This window comes from Abramis brama (assembly GCF_963993115.1).
Source record: "Abramis brama genome assembly, chromosome: 10".
Lineage (NCBI taxonomy): Eukaryota > Metazoa > Chordata > Actinopteri > Cypriniformes > Leuciscidae > Abramis > Abramis brama.
Genome location: NC_139972.1, coordinates 30,284,643 through 30,309,510, shown reverse-complemented (window position 1 = coordinate 30,309,510; position 24,868 = coordinate 30,284,643). Strand labels below are relative to the sequence as shown.

General features: G+C 37.7%; 1 protein-coding gene across 4 annotated transcripts in view; it reads left to right on the top strand.

Annotated features, from left to right (window-relative positions):
- robo1 (roundabout, axon guidance receptor, homolog 1) overlaps window positions 1–24,868 on the top strand; it is a 285,568-nt gene that overhangs the window by 15,005 nt on the left and 245,695 nt on the right. For all 4 annotated transcript variants that reach the window (XM_084127208.1, XM_084127206.1, XM_084127207.1 and 1 more), the window contains exon 2: window positions 15,311–15,447. In XM_084127208.1, the coding sequence (XP_083983334.1) occupies window positions 15,354–15,447 (94 nt within the window). In that variant the 5' untranslated portion in view covers window positions 15,311–15,353. The remainder of the gene's footprint in view (window positions 1–15,310; window positions 15,448–24,868) is intronic.

Here is a 24,868-nt window from a genome sequence, read left to right as displayed (position 1 = left end):
TAATTAATAGCCTTTTTTTATTGTTAAAGCAACTACACCAGCAAAACGGTGAATATTTGGGAATGGGATCTGGTTTATGAGAAATCCGTGCTGAGAAATGAATTGAGAACACAAAAGGAGATCAAAATTGATTTTTTTAAATGGGAATTTAAGTCACAAATGTATTGATTGAAAACCACAGTTGGCCAAGACGAAAACATTTGTTTCAACCAAAGCTTAAATGAAATGAAAGTTCTGTTATTTATTCCAAACCCATACTTTCTTTCTTCTCTGGAGATTTTTTGGGGAATGTTGCAGGCTGTTTTTCACACACGAAAGCTTACTGTGTGCAGAAAAGGGACCAAAAAAGCAGAAAAGGAAAAAAAAAAAAACATCTCATACGTTATATTTTTAAAGGGATAGTTCACCCAAAAATGAAAATTCTGTCATCATTTACTCCCCCTCAAGTTGTCCCAAACCTGTATGAGTTTCTTTGTTCTGCTGAACACAAAGGAAGATATTTGGAAGAATGTTTGTAATCAACAGATCTCGGTCCCCATTGACTTCCATAGTAGGAAAAAAATATACTATGGTAGTCAATGGGGACCGAGATCTGTTTGGTTACAAACATTCTTCCAAATATCTTCCTTTGAGTTCAGCAGAACAAAGAAACTCATACAGGTTTGGAACAACTTGAGGGTGAGTAAATGATGACAGAATTTTCATTTTTGGGTGAACTATCCCTTTAAGTCTTCTGAAGCAATACAATATCTTTATACAACTTGTAAACATATTCTTGCTTGCTTATGACAAGTACACTTAAAAATAAAGGTTCTTTATTATCATTGATGGTTCCATAGGGGCTTTCGCACCAGAAGGACATTTTCACAGTTGCTATAACTATTGGTGGAAGTACCTGTGTTTGGCGTGCTCGCACTGCAGAAACTGGAAATAATTTTAGTTCTAGGAGCGCCTTTTGGGGGACTAAATTATCTCCTACTTCAGAGTAGGGTCAAACCCAGCACAATAGTGACTACTAGTGACGTAAGTGTATGTTGATTGCCCAAATGCATACCATACGAAACACCGGCACCCGCCATTTTTAAAACGCTGTGCAAACACACAGTTTGCCTATTCTTACTCCATGGACCAACTACACGGCCATGGAAAACTGTGATACGTGGGTCAACACCGAAGTCTAGGCACTTCTCAACCTTTATCCTATGGAGTTGTTGGCGTTGATGCCGTGTTTAACCCTTAAACGCATACCTCGGGTCTTTAGTGACCCGGGACGTCATTCACTACCCTCCTCCTCACTTATTTTTTAAAGTTATACATCAACCTTTTTAGTATTCCTCAATCAATTCATTATAAACAATATAACAAGAAAGAAAAAAAAAATATATATTAAATGAATGTCTGTTTTCCTATTCATTTTTTGTAAAAATTGTATAGGGTCGCTAACGACCCGAGGTGTGTAACTGTGCAAGTATATTTTTTTCTGCAGAACAACAATTGAATCTTTGATGACTGAATAAGTGCAATTCACCTTTATTCCATAAGGTGGCAATGTCTGAAACACAATGATGAAGTGACGTTTCACTCATAGTTACCGCAGGCAGAAAACAAAAGAATAGGAAGTATCATCAGCAAAACTTGAAATGACTCAGTGATTTACTGCAGAGCAAGTACTGAACGCGATCAAATGTCACTGTCACTTGATGGTGGATCTGATGAAGAAAAATATGACCCAGATGCTGAACGTACTGGAAAATGAGCTCTGACGAGGATAGTGACGATGGTATAAACATCTGCTCAAACTGAACCCTTACAAGCTCCAAGAGGTAACAAAATATGCTTTATTTTATTCTTCTGTAATTATTACTCTAATATCAGGAGAGTTTTATATTATCGTGACTGGTAGAGATCCATCCGATAATAATGATTGGCAAAACATTCATGCATTTTAGGGGTTAAATGATGTAAACTGAGTCCCTTTAACTACCCAGTGCTAAAGCCCCTCATTTAGAACTTGAAATATTTAGAACCATTGCACAAAGGGTTCTTTAGATCATGTTCTGGGAAGGCACATAAATGTTCTTCACACTAAGAAGAAAATGGTTCTTTTAAGAACTGTTTACTAAAAGGTTTTTTTGGGGTTCAAAAATGGTTCTTCTATGACATCACTCCCTTTAAAACCTTTAATTTTAAGAGTGTATTCCAACTGATTTTGTGTTCTACGGAAGAAAGAAAGGTGTGGAATGACTCGTGGGTGAAGAACTTATGACATTTTGTGAACTATTAATTTCTTTTTTCAAGCCCCTTTTCTGATTCAGATCATGTTTTAAATCCATATACATTTTGTATCAGCTGTCTTGAAATGCTATTCACACTTCATCTGCAGTTTTTTATTCCACCTACAGTAGACACTCTCTACATGAATTATGTACAATGATCTCAAAAAGAGGGAAAAGGTGCATGTGTAGGCTCAAATATCCTTGACCCTTGCTCCCAGATCTCTTCTTCCATACTAATCTGGTTTTCTTGGACCTGCTCTGTGACCCAAACCTTGCAGTGCAACCTCGTACAACTCTTATTAATATCAGAAGCGCCTTGAAATCTATTTCTAAAAACCACACAGCAATATGAGACCAGGATTTCATACAAATAAGTTGAATATACAATAGAGAATGACTTGAAATCTGCCCTCTCTTGACTCCTAGCTTTTCGTTTTACTCCAAGTTTTCCGTGGTCTTCTCAAAAAAAGCGGTCACATCCACGGGCGGTCTCCTCTGATTAATCTTTGGATCTCGAAAGCGACGTGACGTGATTCAGACGTGATTCATTTTCCACACAAATGCGGCGAGTTACTCACTATCTTGGCTCAATAACCTGCAACTAATAAGCCAATTTATGATAATATACCATCAGTGTACACCAGCGGAAAGTTAATGTTGCCCTTGGAGCGAAATATTGCGAGAGTTCAGGTGTGACTGCAGGCTTTGTTTATAAATGCAGATATGCAAATCAGGCTGTTGTTTTCCTTTGTATTATTGCTCGTCAGGAACGATTACGTGGGAGACTAGAATGGCAAGTACACTCTTCCTCTCTCAGGTGCTTTTAATGAGGATGCAACACTTGATCTGATAGAGAGTGTTTAATTTAGAAAAGGGCTGTTTAGATGTTTCAAGCTGTTTGCAAGCTGCCTGAATGAGGTTTTAAAAAAAGGATATCACCGTTTTTGAAGCCAAAAAGCAAAGTAAATATAACCAAAACTCTTCTGTTCTCTATTAGTCTACATCTGCTAAAATAATTGCATGTTTGTCAACTGTACATCAGCTTTCTAATTAGCTGAGGCTTATGGGAGGTGTAATCTAAATATCTGGTGTTATTAAAATGCATTAGCTTTAATTAAGCTTGTGTGATACTGCTTACTGATACCGATAGTGCGATGTCATTTATTTGTGAATAATCCGGCGAATTCATTTGAGGAGATTAGTGAATCAGTCTATCTGTGGTAATTACGGTGTATGTACGATATGTTTAATTGTCGGGGCTGAGCTGATGTTCACTGTGACATTTCCCTTAGGATTTAGGGTGCGGGGTTCGGCTCTGGCAATCAAGCAAAATTGACAGTCAACCAAAGACTGTACATGCATAAACGTGTCTGTTAGGAATCTGATGGTATTCAGGATGTTAAAGTACTCTGACAGTGAAGGCTGGAATAGTCCTGAAAAATACTGTCCTCTTTTACACGCCCTCATGACTTTTCAATCCTGTATACTTTCTTTCTTCTGTGAAACACAAAAGGAGACATTTAGCATAATTTTCTTTTTTCAAAAAGGGCAAAAAAAAGCTCTATAAAAACATCATGGAGTCCATATGACTCATACACTATAATTCAGGTCTTCAGGTGTTTGCAAAGCCTCTGAATCACGTCAGAAGACTTAAAATACAGTCATATAGACTACTTTTATGATGCTTTTTTGTCATTTTAGAGCTGAAACGCATCCATCCCCATTCAATTTAATGGGAAATCCTTTACAGTTTTTTTTTAAAGAAAATAAAGAAAGTAAATGATTATTTAGATGTTGTTTTTTTTGTGAGATTTTTCTTTATAGTCATGTCTGAATGTTTTATATTTCAGCAGCACAAAGTTAAAGGTGCAGTAAGTGATTTCTGAGAAATGCTGTTGAAAGTAGATCGGACTGAGCAGCACAATACACTTGTAGCCAATCAGCAGTAGGGGGCGTGTCCACTCATGATGGGGGAGGAGAGAGTTAGCCAATCAGCAGTAGGGGGCGTGTCCACTCATGATGCGGGGGGAGAGAGAGTAAGCAAGAGGGAGATTTGAAGAAAGACTGTAGAAAGAGAGATGGCTGAGAGACATTACAAAAGAGAAAAAAAAAGAAGGATTATAATCAGGCAAGAGCTTTAGGACCCGCATTAATATTAGAAAAGCTGTCCAGCGCTGGAGAGACCGAAGAGGGAAGGCCTGAAAACGAAAGGCGAGGTTGTGTTGTTTCTGCTCCATATGTGAGTAATCAAGATATGCTGTTGTTGTAACGTTAGCTATCAGGACAGTTTTGAGTATCATTGGTTGTCTGGAGCTGGCGACTAACAACCAACTCTTCTTGCTTGTATGAAGTCTTGTGTACTGTATGTAAATTTTTTGTTTTTCCTTGTCGTTCGTCATCTTTGCTTTATTTTTACATTTATATTTATGCATTTGGCAGACGCTTTTATCCAAAGTTCTTGCTTTCCCTGGGAATCAAACCCATGACCTTGGCTTTGCAAGCAGCAATGCTCTACTGTTTGAGCTACAGGAAAGCTATTTTTCACAAAGCATCATTTTGCTTTGCTTAAGAAATCAGCTATGATAAAGAGACATACACATCCATCCAGAGAGGTTGAGTTTGTTTGGGTTGATTTCAAATATAAACTGTTTCTCAGAAATCGCTTACTTTATCGCACCTTTAATATTTTTTTAATGTGTCATGCATTTTTTAAGTTCATTTTACCCTCATTTGTTGAATATATTGAATGTATGTATAATATTTGTATAATTTTACATAATTTAAATAATATAAGATGTGTTTTATACACTAACATTTAAAATTTGGGGTTTCCGATTTTTTAATGGTAAACACTAATATTGTGAAATATTGTTACACAATTTAAAATATATATTTTTTTCTATTTGGATATATTTTAAAATGTAATTTATTCCTGTGATCAAAGCTGAATTTTCAGCATCATTACTCCAGTCTTCGGTGTCACATGATCCTTCAGAAATCATTCAAATATGATGATTTGATGCTCAAGAAACATTTCTTATTATCATTAATGTTGAAAACAGTCATGCTGTTTAATATTTTTGGAAAGAAAAATTATGTATATTTTTAGGATTCTTTGATGAATAAGAAGTTCAAAAGAACAGGATTTATTTGAAACAGAAATATTTTGTAATATTATAAATGCCTTTTAATTTCTTGCAAAAAAACGAACTAACCTCAAATTTTTGAATGATAGTGAATAATATTATATTTAGATTTGCATGTTTTGATGCACATTGTTAATTCAGCAATGAATCACTAATTGGAAAGGCACAAATCTTAGTGTGCTCTCATCGTTCACCTTTCTTATTTTTTTCTGTTCTCATATGCCATGAGGTCCTAGGAATCTTCCAGAAATCCACGATTCCTGGCATTTCTTGCACCTCACAGTGAACTTTGTCCCAACTGACAACTAAAGTTAACAAGTCAGCTTCGCCTTGTATGCAAATTAAACTATATTTTTAGTGACAGTCAGTTGTTTTAAATCATAACATGTCATCCTCCGGTGAGCCTCAGCGTGCCTGAGACGTCCCGAGTGTTTTTGTGGCGGGACTGTGACAAGTACCAGCGCAGAACAATGACAAGTGGCATTTAGGGATGTGTTCGCAGCACGGTACTCTGGTAATTAACATCCTGCAACCTTCGTGCTTACAAAGCATCGCTCTTAATTAGAGTTATGATTGCAGTAGGGCAAAACCAGCGATCCTTGCTCTGGATAATGACTGCCGTAGTCACTGTGGCAGAAGCTTTATTGTTTGCATGCTGGACTTCTGACATCTGGGATACAAAGAGGCACAATAGAAAGCCGAGCGTTCTTTGTTCTTTTCTCCTGCTGATCCAATCAGAACGGGCAAATAGAGCCCGGGCGTCTTCCAAATGAGACCCGCTCTCAGCCTGAGCGACGCAGACACCTTCGAATTGAGCAATATTGTGGAAAACCTCCTTTCAGTTGAAGGATCGCACACGTGTCCTACATCAAGATAAGCATGTGTGCTGTAGTGAATGCCTCTTTTGAAGGTCGTCCGTCCCACAATGCATCTGTCTATAGCTCATTATATCAGCGATAGCGTCAAATTGTTGGTTCGGCTCGTGTTTTGATCTGTATTTTTACTCGTCGCGGATCTCAGATACGCCTCTCTGGCTTACAGCCGCAAATCAAAAGTCATTTATAAACATTTCAAAGTTTCGAAATGGCATGAAATGTTGTTCCTGGAGCTTTTAGTCAAATGAATTGTCCAGTAGCGTCTGTATTGATGGAGGACGGCTCTTAACTCTGTCATGTTTCTCCTCCTCCTTCTTCTTGGCAGACAGTTGGGACTAATCCATCAAATTTAGCTCGCGGACCAGGGGGGCCCACGGCCTTCCTCTTCTCCCCGCAGGATATAATCAGCTTTTAATTTCTCCACGATCCTGCAGACCAAATGACGGATAACTGCAATCGGTCCCTTCGGTGACCGGGGGCCTGTCTGATTCTCGTCGGCCAGGAACGCTCTGTTGCTTTTGTAGAAAATTAATCGTAATTTTGGCTCGGCCTGCAGCTTCTAATAAGAGGCTTGCATGCACAGACGCCGTCACGTCTTAAACTTAATTTCCCCAAACGGTTCCAGCAGGGATACCCAGCGTGTCTTGTTAACCAGGCTTAACAAATTTTTTGAATAAATGTTGTTATCGTATGTGCTATAGGCCTAAATATATATGAAGAGGTTGGTGGTTTATGTGGTTCATAATCGATTTCGGGCAACGCAAAAACAGCTTGTGATTTATATTACCGTCTGTAAAGATTGTGGGGTGAAATAAAGTTAAATAATGTGTTGTTGGAGCTGTGGTGCAGTGGGTAAAGGACACACTTGTGACATATACGAGCTGTTTAAATGTCATTTTGCTGTCTATTTTCTACTAAATAAGGTATGGATGCACTGATGATAAGACTGATAAGCCAATATTTGTTTTCATATTAGAAATGAATGATTAATGGCTGATGTTAAAATTCTGTACTAGTTTGTGTAAACAAATTACATTTAAAACACCAAAAGCTGTTTTAAATTATACAAATAGATAATGTACAGTATGAAAAATGAATATAAATTCATTCAATGATAAATTAATAAAAAAAATAGATTTGCTAAAGATTACATTTAGCAGTTGTATTAAATTATTTATTTGTATTAATACATATTAATTATATTAGTGTATTGGTATCATATCAGTTATTGTTAATATGCATAATATTAATAATAACTGGAATAGCACCGATATACTGTGAATCCCTAAAATAAAGGTAAGAAATTCAGAAATAAATGTAAATATACACAACCGTTCAAAAGTTTGGGGTCAATAATTATTTTATTTTCATTCATGTTTTAAAAAAAAAAAGAAGTCTCTTATGAAGCCATGTTTATTTGATCGAAAATACAGTAAAAACAATAAGTGAAATATTATAATCATTTAAAATCACTGTTTTCTATTTTAATATATTTTCAAATGTAATTTATTCTTGTGATGACAAAGCTGAATCGAGCTTTAAACATCTGCATTTGAAACAAATCAAACATTTACAATTTTGAAAAATGGCTAAATTGGAGCTTAATCTCTATAATGTCGTAAACGCTCAAGTTCATACATGTTTGACATCCATCATCAATGAAACAGCAAAAAAGAACAGTATTTATTTGGAATAGATTTTTTTGAATAGTGGTTTTTGAGACATTTAAAGGGCTTATTAGATGAGAAATCAAATTTGCCTTGATCTTTTGACATATAAGAGGTGTGTGTACAATTAGAACTAGAACATTCCATGGCATGACCCCAAAGCATTCTTGCTGAATAGAAGTATACTTTTCTCTCTAAAAAGAATCAAACAGACCTCCAACTTTTGATCTGTAGTGTGTCGTCTGCTAGGTAAACGAGAAGTCTGATTGCTTAAATAATAGCACACCTTCTCCGAACATCTTTAGTTCGAACGACAAGAGTAGATGCTTGCCTTGGCAAAAAACACTAAAAACATGTCCATAGTTTGAACCCTAGTTAAAACTCTCTCTCAGCTACTCTCTCCGACCTTGGTTTTGTAAGCAAAGGCCTTGTCACCGTGTTAGGTTGCACTCAAGATTCACAGCGCATTGCCCTTCTTCCATCTTTCTCTGCATGGTCCTGCGAGAGCGTGAGAAATGGGTGCTCGAGAATGAGAATGAGATTGTGTGTGTGTGTTCGCATAGCATGTGCAAGCACATCATGATTAGTGTGTGCACTCCTGCTGGCCGACAGGAGGTAATATACACTAAGAGGAAGATGCGGTGCAAGGCGAAGCTGCAGGTTAATCCTTTTATTGTAATGAAGTGGCAGAAATATTAATGCACTGTAAACACAGGACGTTTAAACCCTGTCCGTCATCTTTACGAGGGCGGAGCTGCGTGGAGGAAGCCGAACGGCGCTATCCATAACAAACATGACATTGACTCTGCAAAACAGCTGAGCAGTCACTTAAGGAGATTGTCCTCACGTCTGCGGCAAAGCCTCGCTCTTTCCCTTTCCGTTTCTTTTTCACTTGACTGCGCTCTCACAATGGAGGCCGACGGTCTGTTTGTTGTATGTAATGAAGCACGCTATCCGAATTCGTCTATTCAACAGTTCAGGAGGCTTTTCGAGGGGCAATGTTTGCCACAAGACTAGTTGCGGCACATGATTCAGCAGCTCTAGCGCAGAAGCTTCTCCCCCCACCTTCAAACTCATCTTCATGCCCCGCGAGCCACGAGCTTCACTGGCCTCACATGCTGATAACGGATTACAATAATCGAAAGGCTGAATGTCTGAGCATGAAATTGTGTTTGTTCGAACAGTTTGATATTTATTCAGAGGGCTTGTTGAAGAGTGTGCATGGAAATTTAATGCCAGCGTCTTGTTTAAGAGTTTCACTGCATCATAGCCCTTTTGGTTTTTCAGATATACTAATTGATGTTGCAGATCTTACTTAAATACATAAAAAAAAGTTCTACTATCATTGAGAAAGGATTAAGGATTGAGGAAACATTAAATAGTAAATGACCCATGTTGCTCGTTTCAGGGTTGGGCTAAATTAAGAATTGACACCCTGGCAATTTATTTATGACTTTATATCGAATTGGCCACACCAAACAGGAATTAACTGAATTTAAAGTCAAATAATTGCAGTACAGTCTTTGTAGTAACTTTGTCCCAAATGGCAATCGAGGTCTTCCTACGAGTCCGCACTTCGTGACTTTGTAACTGTACTTTGACTGACGGGAAGAAGCAACAAAAGTTTGCATTGAGGGCGCATATTGACCGCAAAGGGGCATTTGTGAGCACCCTTTTGAAACCTGAAATGACAAATGGGACACCCTACTGTCTCATGGACTTAACCGACATGGCAGCCATTGTCCACAAGACCCAGAGTGCATGTGAAGTGTCTACTTAGGGCCCTATCACACACCCAGCGCAATGCAGCACCAGGCGCAACGCAAGTGTCTTTTGCTAGTTTCAGCCTGACGCAGTTATCATTTTCACGTCCTGCATTACGTTGTTTAAATAGCAAATGCATTACGCCCTTGGGCTTGCTGGTCTGAAAATGAGGTGTGTACGGGCGCATTGTTTGCGCGTTGCTATTTTGAGGCAACTGAAATAGACTGTGCAGTATTTTTTTGTTATTCAAAGAGCATGATAGTAATGTGCGCCTATAGGCGGGTCCACAACGCGCGTACACTGCTTATTAAACACACAGGGACACGCAGCAGCACACAAACATGCCAAATATTAAAAATAAAAGGATTACAATGTAAAAGATCATTATTGTGTACATAAGATATGATGGAATCCGGCTTGTCCCGTAGATTGTCTGCTTGCGTGCTTTAACGTTGCGCACGAGCAAATGCGTTTCCTCTCTGGAGAAGCGTTCAGTCTCTCCACTTGCAAATTCTGCCATGTACAGTAAATAGCAATCCGCCATGGCGCGAGCGCAACTGGCTTTTAAAGGGAATAGAAGATGAGACTCTGATTACTCATTAAGATAATAGGGACTAGCAAAAGTGGATTCGGACCATACACTTAGATCGTTCAAATAGGGCATTTAATGTTTTTCTGACCCCACTGCAACATCAACCAATGCTGTGATTTTGGGGTGGGACCCTCTGTTTGGCTGATGATTAGCAGGGGGAGTGTTTGGGAAACCAATAATTTTTGCCTTTAAAATACATACAATCCTTTATCCTGAATATCAAATTCAGTCATATTAAAAGCCTTCTCAATTAAAGTGCCCAGCCTTGGTTGTGTTCGAGCGTTTGTATTTACCTCTAGGCCGTGGCTCCAGTGTGTGATTAAATGGTGCACAATCCACACAGAATGCTTTCAAATTAATGAACCAGGAGAAGGAACGGCCAGCGGAAATGCAGGTTTTGCTGAAATGCCTGGAAATCATGAACAATAGGCGAATATGTGTTTACTCACTGTCCTGGCTGTAGTCCCGGGGGACGGCATCTGCGTCGTCCAGATAGTGCACAGTGTAGCTCTAGAGCATGAACAAGGAATGAATACATAAGCGTGTGACTATAGAATGTTCCGCTTCTTATGGCTTGCACAGCCATTGCATATTCCTGTCGCCACATTGCATTATTCCCTCAAAAAAGGTCTTGGTCAGGCTAATTGAACCACCAGCCACCTTCCCAGTATGCCTGGAGGTCTATGGGGAAAAGCCAGCGATGGGCAAAGATAATGATAATGATAGTTATATTATGCATCTCTTTTCCCTCGCCCAAATCATTCTGCCTTCCCATTTGGACCATAGAGGAAATAGAGGATGATTTTGGTTTTTCTTTAGCCTAACAATCGCAGACCATTGTGTTAGGCGTCTGCGACGCAATATCAGCCTCCTTCCCATCTCTTCCTTATCTTTCTTTGTTCTCCCTCTCTCTGTCTCTCTTTCCTTCCCCTCCCCAGCTCTCGGAGCATCTGGCTCCCCGGGCTGAAGTTACGGGGAGCTCCAAAGGCAGAAATTGGAAGATGAAAGGCGAGAGATTAAGCTGAAAGGAACAGTGGGTGTTGTCAGAGGTAATTTGAAGTGCATTTGATTTCTCCGAGCCCTCTGAACACTTTCCCTGCAATAATTTACCTGCTATATTCCCCCACCTTTAACACGCCAGACGCCCCTCGTGAGATGTGAGGAGACCTATTCATGTGGAAATGGTGTCATGTCATGTTCGAAATGAAAGCAGTGTGTAAAGGAAATGACAGTTTAGTTAGTGTCTGCCAAACCTCAAAACAGTACATGAAGGGTCGGGATGGGTGTTTGACTTTGTTCACGTCGCCCAACACAACAAAGAAACTCCACAAGCAGAAGAGGAACAGAAACTTGTTGTGGAAACTGAAAAGTCTTCATCTTTTTCTTGTTGTACCTTTCTCTCAATTTGAGCACAGAGTTTTACAGCGAGTCGGTGTGGTTTGGTGGTTGTGGACTAGTTATTGCGGATTTCAATGACTGATACAATGCCGATAAAATGTATAACAGGATTGTTGTCATGACAAAAAGGATATTCTGAGAAATATTTCGCTCCAATTCTTACTATTAACTAATTAACTACGACTTTTTTCTCAATAAACTCATAATTACTGTTTGTAAGGTAGTTGTTTGGTTCTATTGTTTGTTGGTTAGGATTAAGGGGTGTAGAATATGGTCATGCAGAATAAGGCGTTCATATGTGCTTTATTAGTATTAATAAACAGCCAATATCCTAGTAATATGCATGCTAATCAGCAACTAGTTAAAGGATAATTCTGGTATTTAGCACTTTGAGTCTCGAACATGTCCTTAAAACAACCCTTAACGTTCGTTTTCAAAACTGTGCAACTCACCGAGTGGTTAGTGGTGTTCGTTGATGTTCCAAAACAAATAGCGTAGCGAAGTACAGTTTCTGTCGTATTTTATTTAGCATTTTGTAAAATCCCATTGATTTCTGTTGGAGGACTCATTGCTCGTTGATATTACTGCGCTTCAGACTCAAATATCGAGCGGAAGTTTATATGCGAGAGGTATCTGAAAAAATAGATCCACTATAGCAAATAACACGGATTGAAATCATACATTGCGCCGATATATTTGTTTTTAATCATCAACAAACACCACTAACCACTCGGTGAGTTGCACAGTTTTGAAAAAACGAATGTTGTTTTAAGGACATGTTCGTGCATGCCCGTAGCCAGCCACTCTGAAGCGGTCAAAGGCGATTCTAAACGAGTCAAAAAGTCGAGACAGGACCCATCGTCAAAATTTCTGTGTCCACCACTCTAGTTCATCCAAAACAAACCAGAAAAGAGACTCAAAGTGCTAAATACCGGAATTATCCTTTAATAGTGAGAATTGGACCCTAAACTAAAGTATTATCATATAAAGTACTATAAAGTATTACCATACTGTATATATGCAAATAGGCATTTTTTTAAAGTCAGAAACTTTCCATGTAAATTAATGTGAATATATGGGAATTAATGGGAAAAACTAGAAATTAGCAATATTGAGAGTCAGAGTAGTGCAGGTATTTGGAAATCTAAGCAATTCTTGACATTCTTAAGTTAAGGATTTGGACAAAGACTGGTGCTCTTTTATATGTCAATGACATTAATTAGGCGGTGTTTACAAGGTGGAGATCTGAAACCATTCAGCTGCACATCATTTCAAGATCATTTGCGATTTATAGATTTTACATCTGGAAGAGAGGCGTACGCACGTTTTTTTGTGCATATGTTTGTTCTCTGAATCAGTTTCTATGCTACAGTTTATAAACAAGGCCTCTGCTCACTGTGGAGTCAGAGTGTTTTTTTTGTTTTTTGGAATATTTCCAAAATTACCCAGTATTCCAGAAAGCAGGTTATGTGACATAACCAGGTAAGTTTACTCAGAGTAAATCAATACCTCAAATGGACCTCAACTTTCAGTTCTAAAACCTGAGGTAAATTTCAGTTTATGTAAGTAGCCATAAGAGCTACAGGGCTAGTTTCAGAAGTATTCAGCGCATGACGAGGCTCCAGTGAGCATAACAGGTTTCACACAATATTATATTATATAGTTACTGTATATATTATAACATAACATAATGTTATTTCACTCTAATTTACTTACTTCATTCTGTTCTCACATATTAGAAGATATATTTATTAAGAAGAAGTAAGAAGAAGTGTGGTGTGCTTCTTCTTAGCATCCGCTAAATCTAAGTTTCATACTCCGGGTTGACTGAACTTACTCCAGACCGCCTTTTTACCTTGAGTAAGCCAGGTTTGGGTTAACCAATCAAGTGTTCAGGGTATATGTGATGGTAAATGAACCTTGCTTTTTGGAATACACCACTGAATAAAAACTTTTGAAAACAGGTTTAAAAGTGCACGTTTTTGAAAACAATACAGTTCTCGTCTCTGTGTAAATTACAGAAACTTGAATTTGTGAAAACAGTGTTGCATTCGCATGCGTATTACGTGTTCAGTCTATAGGCGTGTAGAGTTTCTTTACATCGCCAACTACTGGCTTGGCAGCAGAATACAGCGTTTTAAGTCGTTTTCACGGATCCGTGTGAACGGGGATCATATTGACCATGTTGTCATCTGTAAGCGAAAAACACAAAGTAAAAAATCTGTTTTTAGTACATCGTTGTCGTATAAACACCCTCATTCAGACTGGAATCTGACACTGCATGTTTCGGATTTTCACCTCTGTTTCACATTTTGCATACATGTACATTCAATTCTTGCTCATGTTTACAAAGATAGACTGAAGAAAAGGGTAGAAAACAAATGTTCGCTGGTCTGTTGGGCGCTGATTGGCCCAATCCATGCATGCAATTTGGAAAGAGGAGGTGCTACACATAAATCTTCCATTATCTTCAATGGTTGTATTCATTAATCAACGGAATTGAATAATTACTCTCAGCTGTCTTCTCTGCCTGAATCCATTGACGTAGAGTGTCAGGTGAGGAGGCCATCTTGGTCCTCGGCCCTGCCGACAGTGGCATCTCACCGCTGGTAATTGGGTGTTTATCTGATCGCTTGTGAAAGGCGCTTTTGGCTGCCTATCTGACACAATTATCTGGAAGAATTCAATCCGACCCTCCTGTGTCCACCACAAAATACTTGGAGGAAGCAGACCTGAGTGTTTTATGAATGAGGGAATGAGGAAATAAGCCAAGAGCGGAAAATAAATGCAACTCACACTCAATCGTCCGGTTTGTAGCGAATGCGTCTGTCATCATGGCATGCAAATTATACAATTGTTGGGCACAATTATTCAATCAGGCTGCCAGAACACTACGGGAAATAAAGGATGATAAGGTACGAGTGTGACAATGAGACGGCCGGTTGCTCCAATCAGATAGCAGAGCTCTCCGCTACGGTTTCAGCTCTGTGGCCAGGAAACGGTCCAAATGGAGAATGGGAGAATGTTTACTGAGCGCCCTAAGATAAGAGTAGAATAAAGCCTTTCAGTCAACTAGCTTACAGTGTCTACCACAAACAAGCCATTATGGTTAAACGGAATTAGGAAGTGTCTTAGAAAAGTAGAGAGGTGGATAAAGTTTGTCTGTGTGTGTATATACATTGTAATTTATGAATACATAATAAATTTATATAAAAATTTAGATTTACTGTGTTTTTTCTTAGCATGTTTGATTTTGGGTTTCAGACGGGGATGAACTGGCCACAATCTCAGTGCACTTGCAATTTGGTCGATCAGAGTTACCAATAGATTAATTTTGTTCCAAAAGGCGATATTCCTGCTGGGTATGAAATCTCAAATCAGCCTCGAGCATTGATCCAAAAAAGGCTGAGAGAATGTGACTTTAATCCACAAAATGCACCTCTCTAAATCTGATTGACTATTATTCATTTATGATATATTTTGAAGTTTGGTATAATTATGATCATTGTTTCACTGAATTCTCGATTATCTCGTCCAAAAAATGTTAAGTTACCTCCATTTAATTGCTTTCTTTTTCTCTTTGTCTGTCCAGATTAATCTCGGAGACGACCAGGGATGCCATCTCTGTAAGAATCATGCAGGTCACATGGTCAGGCACCACAGTCCTCATCATTTTCACCTTGCTGCGTTTTGTCCAGTCGGAGCTGTCGGAGGGTCCTCTGGTTCCAGGTAAGCGTGCATGAGCCTTGTGTTTTGTGCTTTTATCCCAGGTGCCGATGTGGATTCCCAGGTTATTTCCAAGCTATGTGGAATAGACACATAAGCCTACTAATTGCACCTGAACTTTCAAAAAGCCAGTTATTTTTATAGGAGCACTTGCACAAAAACAAACCTATATATATATATATATATATGCAGTGCAGGCTTATTTGCTTTCCCCACATGGCTCTGGTGTTTTTTCCCCATTTCATCTATCTTTCCAGTCATATGATGAACTGTCTGTTTGTGTTATGGACACCATTCAAGGGATTGTCAGATCAACTGGTTCTCTATTTCAGGCGAATGATGAATAATGTTAAACGAAAGGAGGATTTCAGGATAAACTACAGACATCAGTCAGGAGCGACTGCTATCTTCTGCCTATGAGCCTTTTATCATGAGTTTGAGAATTGAAGCGGACGCATTAAATAGAGTGAGACTACATGAGACTACTGAGCATTTAAAGAGACAGTTCACCCCAAAATCATTTAGTTAGGCTCATGTACTAAACCCACATGACCTGGAAGATGAATTTTTTGTCCTGCATATCCAGTAGTGAAATGAAATGGGGACTGGGTCTGTCAGTCTCCAAAATGATGAAAATGCATCACAACATCTGTAAAATGTAGTCATATGAATTGTGTCTTATGTAGTTAAATTTTTATCAATGGAATCAAATGAACCACATCTGGTGTGCCGCCCCCCCCCATTTTAGGGTTACACTCACTAAGTCTGCATTTATTTGAACAAAAATACAGTACAATATTGTGAAATATTATTACAATTTAAAACATATGTGTTCTAATTTAATATTTTTTATAATGTAATTTATACATGTGATCAAAGCTGAATTTTCAGCATCATTACTCCAGTCTTCAGTCACATGATCCTTCAGAAATCATTCTAATGTGATGATTTGATGCTCAAGAAACATTTCTTATTATTATCAATGTTGAAAACAGTTATGCTGCTTAATTTTTTGTGGAAAGTTTGAAACACTTTTTTTTTCAGGATTCTTTAGGAAGTTCAAAAGAACAACATTTATTTGAAATATTAATCTTTTGTAACATTATAAATGTCTTTACTGTCACATTTGATCAATTTAAAAGTATTACATTTACATTCTTTGAAAAAACAACAACAACTTATTGATCCCAAAGTTATAGAGTGTAGAAAAGCACACACACACACACACACACAAAAGTCTAAAAAGTCATATGAGTTTGGAATTACATGAGTTTAAATAAATGAAGACAAATATTTCTTGTGTGGTTGAATTCCAGTATATGAAAGCTTCACTTCATTTAAAACCCTTTTTTCATCTCGTACACTTTCCTGAGCGGACACCTGAGCGAGCGTGTCATCAGTTTCTTCATCACTAGCAGCATATTGTACGTTCCCTGCAAAGCACACTTTATTCCCACAATCCATCACGACCGACTTCTACAAGGAGCTCTCGCTTTGGCCCTCAGTATCTTCCTTTCTAGCCTTTCTCCCTAATTCACATCAGCCAGGATGATACCTCCCCAAATCACCCTGTTATTGAACCATTTTCCTCTTAATTGCCTCGCACTCCTGTCCGTTATGATTCCTTCTCCTCACTTGTTTACCTTCCCTCCTTTCATTCCTCCTCCTTTCCTCATATTCCTTTGCCTGCTGCTTCAGAAACAATTTACTTGTCAGCTCGGTCTGTTGGTGCGCGTCTCTCTCTGGGTTTAATGTTCTTTTCTGGAGTGTAATTTCAGTCGCGAGCAGGCGTGCGGTGATGCCTTTTGCTCGCTGCGAGTCTGTATTGATAGCTGGAGCCCGACATAGCAGCGTTAATCAGGGCTTGAGCCAGGCGGATCCTTCCCGAAGTCCAATTCACTCCAACTGATGCATGGCACAGGACCCGCAGCTGAGCTGTAAACAGATGCTGCAGACAAACAATGAACAGTGTTGCAGTCTCTAACCACCTGACAATCTCAGACTTTCTTTGATGGAACTGGTTTCGAGTTGTGTTATTGACTAGATATAGACGCTCATTAATGCATCAATGTATGATATCAATTCCTATGAGGTTACTGTGCTTATAGTCAATTTGGAATCAAAATGGACCCTGTTTACTTTCTTAATTCACATTCCGGGTCTATTTTGAATGATTTATTGGTGCACAGTACTTTAAAGGAAAAACAAATGTTTGCATTTGTAATCTTTAATGAAAATATAAGGATTTTCTCTTCCTCTGACACAACTCTTCTTTTTTTTGTTGAGTTCACTTAGGCCGTGTGAGTAATTTGGTGATGTTAACCAATAGGCTAATAGCTATTCGTGATTTCTTTTAGCAAATTCTTATTCAGTCTGGCTTTTCTCACTTTTCGTAATCCTAGCAAGTCCCGATGGATATAATCATGTCCTGATATACACTAGCGTTCAAAAGTTTGGGGTCGGCAAGATTTTATTAATGTTTTTGAAAGTCTCTTGTGCTCTGCAAGGCTATATTTATTTGATAAATATACAGCAAAAACAGTAATATTGTGAAATATTATTACAATTTAAAAGAACTGTTGTCTATTTGAATATATTTGAAAATGTGATTTATTTCTGTGATCAAAGCTGTATTTTCAGCATCATTACTCCAGTCTTCAGTGTCACATGATCCTTCAGAAATCATTCTAATATGAAGATTTGATGCTCAAGAAACATTTATTATTTCCTTTTTCGATTCATATCAATGTAAAAAACATTTTTGTGGAAACTTTCTTTGATGAATCAGAAGTTCAAAAAGTATTCAATGGAAATCTTTTGTAACATTATAAATGTCTTTAGTGTCACTTTTGATCAATTTAATGCATCCTTGCTAAAAAAAAGTATTATTTTTTCCCCCAAAAAAACTTTACTTTACTCAGTGCTGAAGTAAATGTGTTGCAAATTTAAATTGAAAGCAAATAATCATTTTACTCTTATTCATTACTTTTTTTTTTATTACTTTTACTAAACCACTGAAAAATGGTCGAAATGGTTCACTTACAGATGCAGTCTGAATGACTTGATTGTGAATAAGTTATTGTTCTGAATCGCTACTTGGATTATTTGGGATTAACTTGCATAGGTGTTTACCATTCGCTCAAATTTTTGCTCATAACTTGGTTCACTCCAACAGACATTCTACTGACTATAAGTTACTTTGCAAGTACATGTCAACTTATTCTACTAACCTGAACCCAACAGTCTACTAATACTCTACTAATACTCTAAAGAGAGTTAGTTGACATATCAGCATTATAGTCAGCAGAATGTCAAACTAAAGTGTAGCCCTGTATTTATTACACAGCTCTGTGGTGAACTTGATTCTGATTGGTCATTCACTGCATTTTGCGGTCAAATATGTGTATAATGATGCTACATATAATTTCCAACATACAGTAGCTGTGCCATACACAGATGTAATAATGTAATTTCTCTTATCACTCTGTGGACTCTTTCTTCTCAGCTAATTTTACATATGTAATTTCCATTTATTTATTTATTTGGTAAGTAAAAGTGAAATATGCAGGATAAAGTACAGTTTTGGTCATTATTTCAAAACAATCCCCTTTAGGGTGATACAAGACCTTTTCGCTTCGCATTCTGATAATACTGTCTGGCTGTACATTATTCCTTATATATTGGTTTTCTATTTATGTACATCTATATCTATAATATGTGAGTCAATGAGGAAAGCGGGCTTGAAGGAGGAAAGAAAAATACAGGTGGACTACAGGTCATAGCTGGATATCTGACCGAATGCATAACACAGCAGATTTGGTAGCTGTGCATCATGGGACCAGGCACTTGAAGGAGGCGCACGCTCATCCCTCATGCGATGCTGACAGCAGCACTTCGGTCCGCATATGTTCCGTTGCCCTGCCACACCAAGACGCTCCGTCAGTGTCCTACTCGCGGTGATTAAATATGTAGTTAATACAGCACTATAAGAATATTGAATTACGCCACAGCCGCTGTGACCTTTTTTGAAATTACAGGGCCAATAGAGTGAGACGACCGCTGCACTTTATAGCAGGTGCTGGTTTGATCACAGCCTGAAGGAGAATATATTCACACCGCTGATGACCGGCTCGTACTCGCTGAACGCCTCTGAAACACTAAACAGCAACAGATAGCACCTGTACTGTACCTTTCCTCAATACCAGTTTGTCACTGTTTATTGCATAATTATTTCATATCATTATAGTCCCTATATCTACACTATATCATCATAGCTCCACGTGGGCATTTTACCCAATGCTGATGGATTTTTTCATCACTGTTGGGGTAAAATGCTGCTGTTACTGCCTTATACTGTATTTACCTGATTTTTAACAAACGTTTACAATTTTTATTATGTCCATTTACACACATTATGTTGCCTCATCAGAAAGTTGGTAAGATTGAAAATATTATTACAATTTAAAATACGTTTTCTATTGGTTTCTATTTAAAGGTATACTATGTAACTTTTTTTTTTTTTTTTTTTTAAATTAGCAACATTTTATTAAATAAATAAATAAATCAATCCTTCCTCCAAAATGTGTTTTCATCTTACCCTAATTCACTATGGTAAGCCTATTATAAGCGTATTATATATTTTAGACCTGTCGTGATGGTTTTCCTGGGAAACTGCGTACATATGTCACTCGTCATATCTATAAATAGAGAAAAGTTGTTCCGACTACTTTGACGTGGATCTGTGGAAGTGGCAGAGGTTAGTTGTCGCGAGCGAGAAAGGTTGATATGGAGAAGATAAATCTCAAACCTCCGGGGAATCACCCGTTTTAAACAAAGGCCGAACAGAGGAGAGTCTGCTGGCAAAAAGAGAAACCAACAGAGCTCGTAATAAAACAAGAATCAACATTGGCATGCCTTTTCAGAGAAGGTCGAGAACTGAGGGATTTGAAATGTTGTAAAAGTGATTTGGAGATGGTGTTTTTATTACTCAACAGGTGAAGAAGATATTTTATTGAACAGATTAATTGCCATATGTAGCTCTCTAAAAGAGTTGATTGTAAAGCATGATCTATTGTGAAGGGTCATTTCATTATGGTTGTTGTAGCGCTGTTCTGGAATGGGTAAAGCTACAGTAACGTGTTCAGATAGTCAGCTTGAGATCCTTTTCATCTACACTGGTTATATCTCTTAAGCCTAGTAGTGAATGTTTTATGAGCAGAAGAATAACCATATTCATCCGCACAGTCACACAGAGCTGAAGCACAACCAAAACAATGTTCTTCTGCATATTTTTTTGTCAAATACTTTTGGGTGGCTTTAATCAAGTTTTGCTGTTGAGAAAGTGAAATGTTCTGGGCCGGGTTTCCCGATAACGATGTATCTTAGCTCTTAAGAGCGCTTTCTACGTGCAAGGTTACGAACGCTCGCAGCAATTCCACGAGCGTTTCCCAAAAATGCACTTAACATGAACGCGCGAGAACGCGCTCTACGTTCTACTTAAGAGTCGCTGTCCATTCGCGAAGTGCTGAAATATAACCTTATATGGAATCGTATTCTGAACGTTTAACCTAATAATTGTCATCTGTTGTGGATTAGCAATCAAGACAAGTCTATATAAAGCACCTACAGGCGGAGGCACTGACAAAATGGCTGAATAAAAAAAAAAAAAAGAAAGAAAAGAAAAGAAAAGATACCTTTCAAAAAGATGAAATTAATGTCCTTTTAGAGGAGATAGAGCGAAACAAAGATGCTATTTTTGTTAGATTTAAAGGATTTATTTTATTTATTTATTTTTGTTCATTCATTTAATTTTGATTAAAATTATTAGATTAAATTATTTCTATTTTTTGTTTTGTTTTCTGACCTTTTTAATTATTTAATTTATACATTAATTTAATCAACAACAAAAAAAGAGTAATAAAGTGTTCAATAAAGTACAATCAAAACCTTATATTATAATCACATTGCATTTGAATAAAGTTAAAGGTGTAATCTGCCGGTTGTCCTGCAGGTGTCCTCATAAATCTGTCTTCTTACGATGCACTTGGGGATGTACGATTACTCCAGAGCACTCGTAGATCTACGAAGATTTTCAAGTGCTACTTAAGCTGCGATGCTTTTGAGAAACAGACCATAATATTAAGATCAGTCGTACAATCGTTTTTACGATCAACTTAGGCTTACGATGCTTTTGGGAAACGCAGCCCTGGTTGGTTTTATAGATATGTATGTTTTGAAAGTTAGTTTTTATTAGTGACGTTGCCGAAGTGACATTTGCATTTTTTGTTTAAATTATGTTTACAGTAGAAGTCGCACTTTAGATTCTCACTATTAACTAACTATTAGCTATGACTTTTGCCTCAATAAACTCTTAATTACTGCTTATTAATAGTTAGTAAGGTAGTTGTTAAGTTTAGGTATTGGGTTGGAGTGAGGGATGTAGATATGGTCATGCAGAATAAGGCTTTAAAATGTGCTTTATAAGTACTAATACATAGCCAACTTCCTAGTAATATGCATGCTAATAAGCAACTACTTAATAGTGAGAATTGGACCTTAAACTAAAGTGTTACCGGGAATTTCTTCAGGCCAGATTTGAACCTGTGTCGCCCACTTGAGCACCATGGCTAAATTTGTTAGGAGCACATAACCTCTGCACAAAGGCTCAAACTTGTTTTTGTTTTCCTTTAAAATGGCCTATTTATTTGCTCTGGAAAACAGCGTTGGACAAACTGAAACTTGTTAACTATTCAGTAAACAGTTCAGGCATACCTGGTTTTAGTCATTAAAACATAATGTCTGTTATTTTACACTAGCATTGTTTTGAATCAATCTATAAATGTTGTCTAATAGTCTCTGTTTTAGTTTTAGCTCATTCAATCACAACAACCGTTTTTAGCCCCTTTAAATCGTCAATGTTCTGTTCCACTCCCTATTTTTACCCAAACAAACCGTTTTCCCCCCGAGGGCTGTTTAAACCAATCACCGCAAAGAAGCCGAGTTTGTCCGATTTCATCCAAGCCATCATCTCCACCTGTTCAGATACACCATTCACCTAAATGATGTGCAATTTAACTGGTAATGTCAGCTCTTGGCACACGGCGCAGGAAAGCTTTTTACCAATGAGACTGGTACAAATCACACAGTTATGGCAACGCTTCTCGCAAGGCCTTCACCTCTGGAGAAGAGCAATTGAACATTACTTTGCACAGCACTTTACAAATTGCCTTGTAATTGTGTTTGTTTGAAAAACGTTGATTTCAGTGCCATATTTTCATTTCTCTTTTGTCGGAGACAGAACCATTATTGAAACACATTGGAGTGGACCGGGGTTGATATAGACAAGTAGGGAACAAATGGAAAGTTCCACGAAAGTCATTTAGCACTGAAATGCACAGGCAAGCGCCTCTGTAATTTAGTGAGGAAAATATAGAAGATGTTTATAGGTTGGCAGGTTTATTTAGAAAGTTCTGTGTTTTGCAGGCATACATTTTGTCCTAACCTGACATGACACAAGAAAACTTTTCCATGTAAATCAGGATGTATAGTTGTTGCACCATTACCATCACACTATTTAATCTAAAAAAAGCATGTATTTGACTAGTTAAATGATGTTTAACCAGTAGTTTGCAGTTTAATCTAAACTGTGTAGTGCTGAGTGATTCATATTTAAATGAAAGAGTTCCTATTTCTTTAGTGTGTAATGTTGCTGTCAAGTCAAAGTTATCAAGTTACTCCAAAGCGAGTTGTTCTCTATATCAGTAAACACTGTTTCTGAACTCCCTGAAACATTGTAGTCTTGAGTTTTCTTCCTGGGAACAAACTCGTTTCAGAAGGAGGGACTTCATAGAGACTGGAACTTAACAGTGTTACCGACAGACTGGGAACAGAGGTGCTGCAACAATGTCAACTATGGGAAAAATAATGTGTTTTTTGAACATTCAAGCATAAAAACCTATTCTAGTAGAGCCCAAAAACTAAATCAGACTTTGTAAAAGGGTATAATAGGTTCCCTTTAAGTCAGCGGATGCAAAAATGGTGTTATCAGTGGGCGCTGCTCATTTTTATTGAAGTCCTACATTAGATATGTTAGATGTTCTATAACAAATGGCAAATTAGCAGCTGATGATGCTTGCGTTGAGAGGTGTGTTTAATGCCAAAGGGTCTTTATGAACTAGCCTTTTTTAACAGTATGGACCCCTACTCGCTAGCTATGGTTCCATTTAAAGTTGCGAATTTAACTGTAAAAAATTGGAATATCGAATAAAGCACAATTTCCATCCAGTGAGTCGAAGAGAACAAAATCGTAACTTCTTGAGAAACTAAAAAACTTAGTCATGTTATCTTGTTTTCAGAGGAGGATGCTTGATGTTGGGAACGTAGGTGATTATACCGAACGGATGACAGACTTTGCCATTTCAGAATGACCAAAACAACATTTCAGATGTTATGCAATGCGCTCAGTCCGCTGGTTAGTCAAGTTTTGCTGTCCCATCGCACAGTCACATGACTTTTTAAGGAATTTATTCAGTAAATGTGTTTCCATCGTAGTTTATTCACGTCTTCTTATCGGATAAAACATGGTTTAAAAACATTTTTTAATTTATGTGCATCTTGCCGTTTCCAGCCAGCGTTTTTTATGCGATATCCCACAATTTGCATAAAAATAGGTGGATGGAAGCATGGCTAATGACTGACAAGATTAGGATTTTGTAATCTCCATACCATGACAAAGTTGTTTTGAAGTGCACACCTGTCTTGACAGGAATGAACCTTAAGACCAACCGAACACAGCCTTACGATGTGATCAGTGCAAATAAACAGCGGGAAAGCAAACTAATAGTGCTCGATTCATGCGAGGTAATCTCTCTGTGAGAGCCAGTGAGTTTCCTGTATTTGAGAAAAGGATGAAAAGATGAAGGAATATGAGCCGCCGTTATGTTTCCAAAGTGCTGACAGAACAAACATTTACAGCCCACACATTAAGTTATCTTGGGAAATCCTAATCATTTCCAAGATAATAAAAAAAGATGCCTTGCATGCGTTCTTTGCTGGAATTCAATTCTGTTTGTAATCGGTTGAGGAAATCTGAAGCGGAAAACAGATTCGATGGAACATTGATAATATTAGATTATTTTTATGATCTCATACATATAAATTACACCAACTGGGAATGTATACGTACAAATAACAATATCCAACAGAATCCAATTTGTTGTTTAATATTTGTGTAACACTAAATTGAAATGAGTGTTTTGTTGCTTTTTGTCTGTTTGTTTTGTGGATACTATCTGTTGAACAGATATACACTACCATTCAAAACTTTTTTCTGAGAAATAATAATTAATACTTGTATTCAGCAAGGATGCATTTAATTGATCAAAAGTGAAAGTGAAGATTTAAAATGTTACATACGATTTTATTT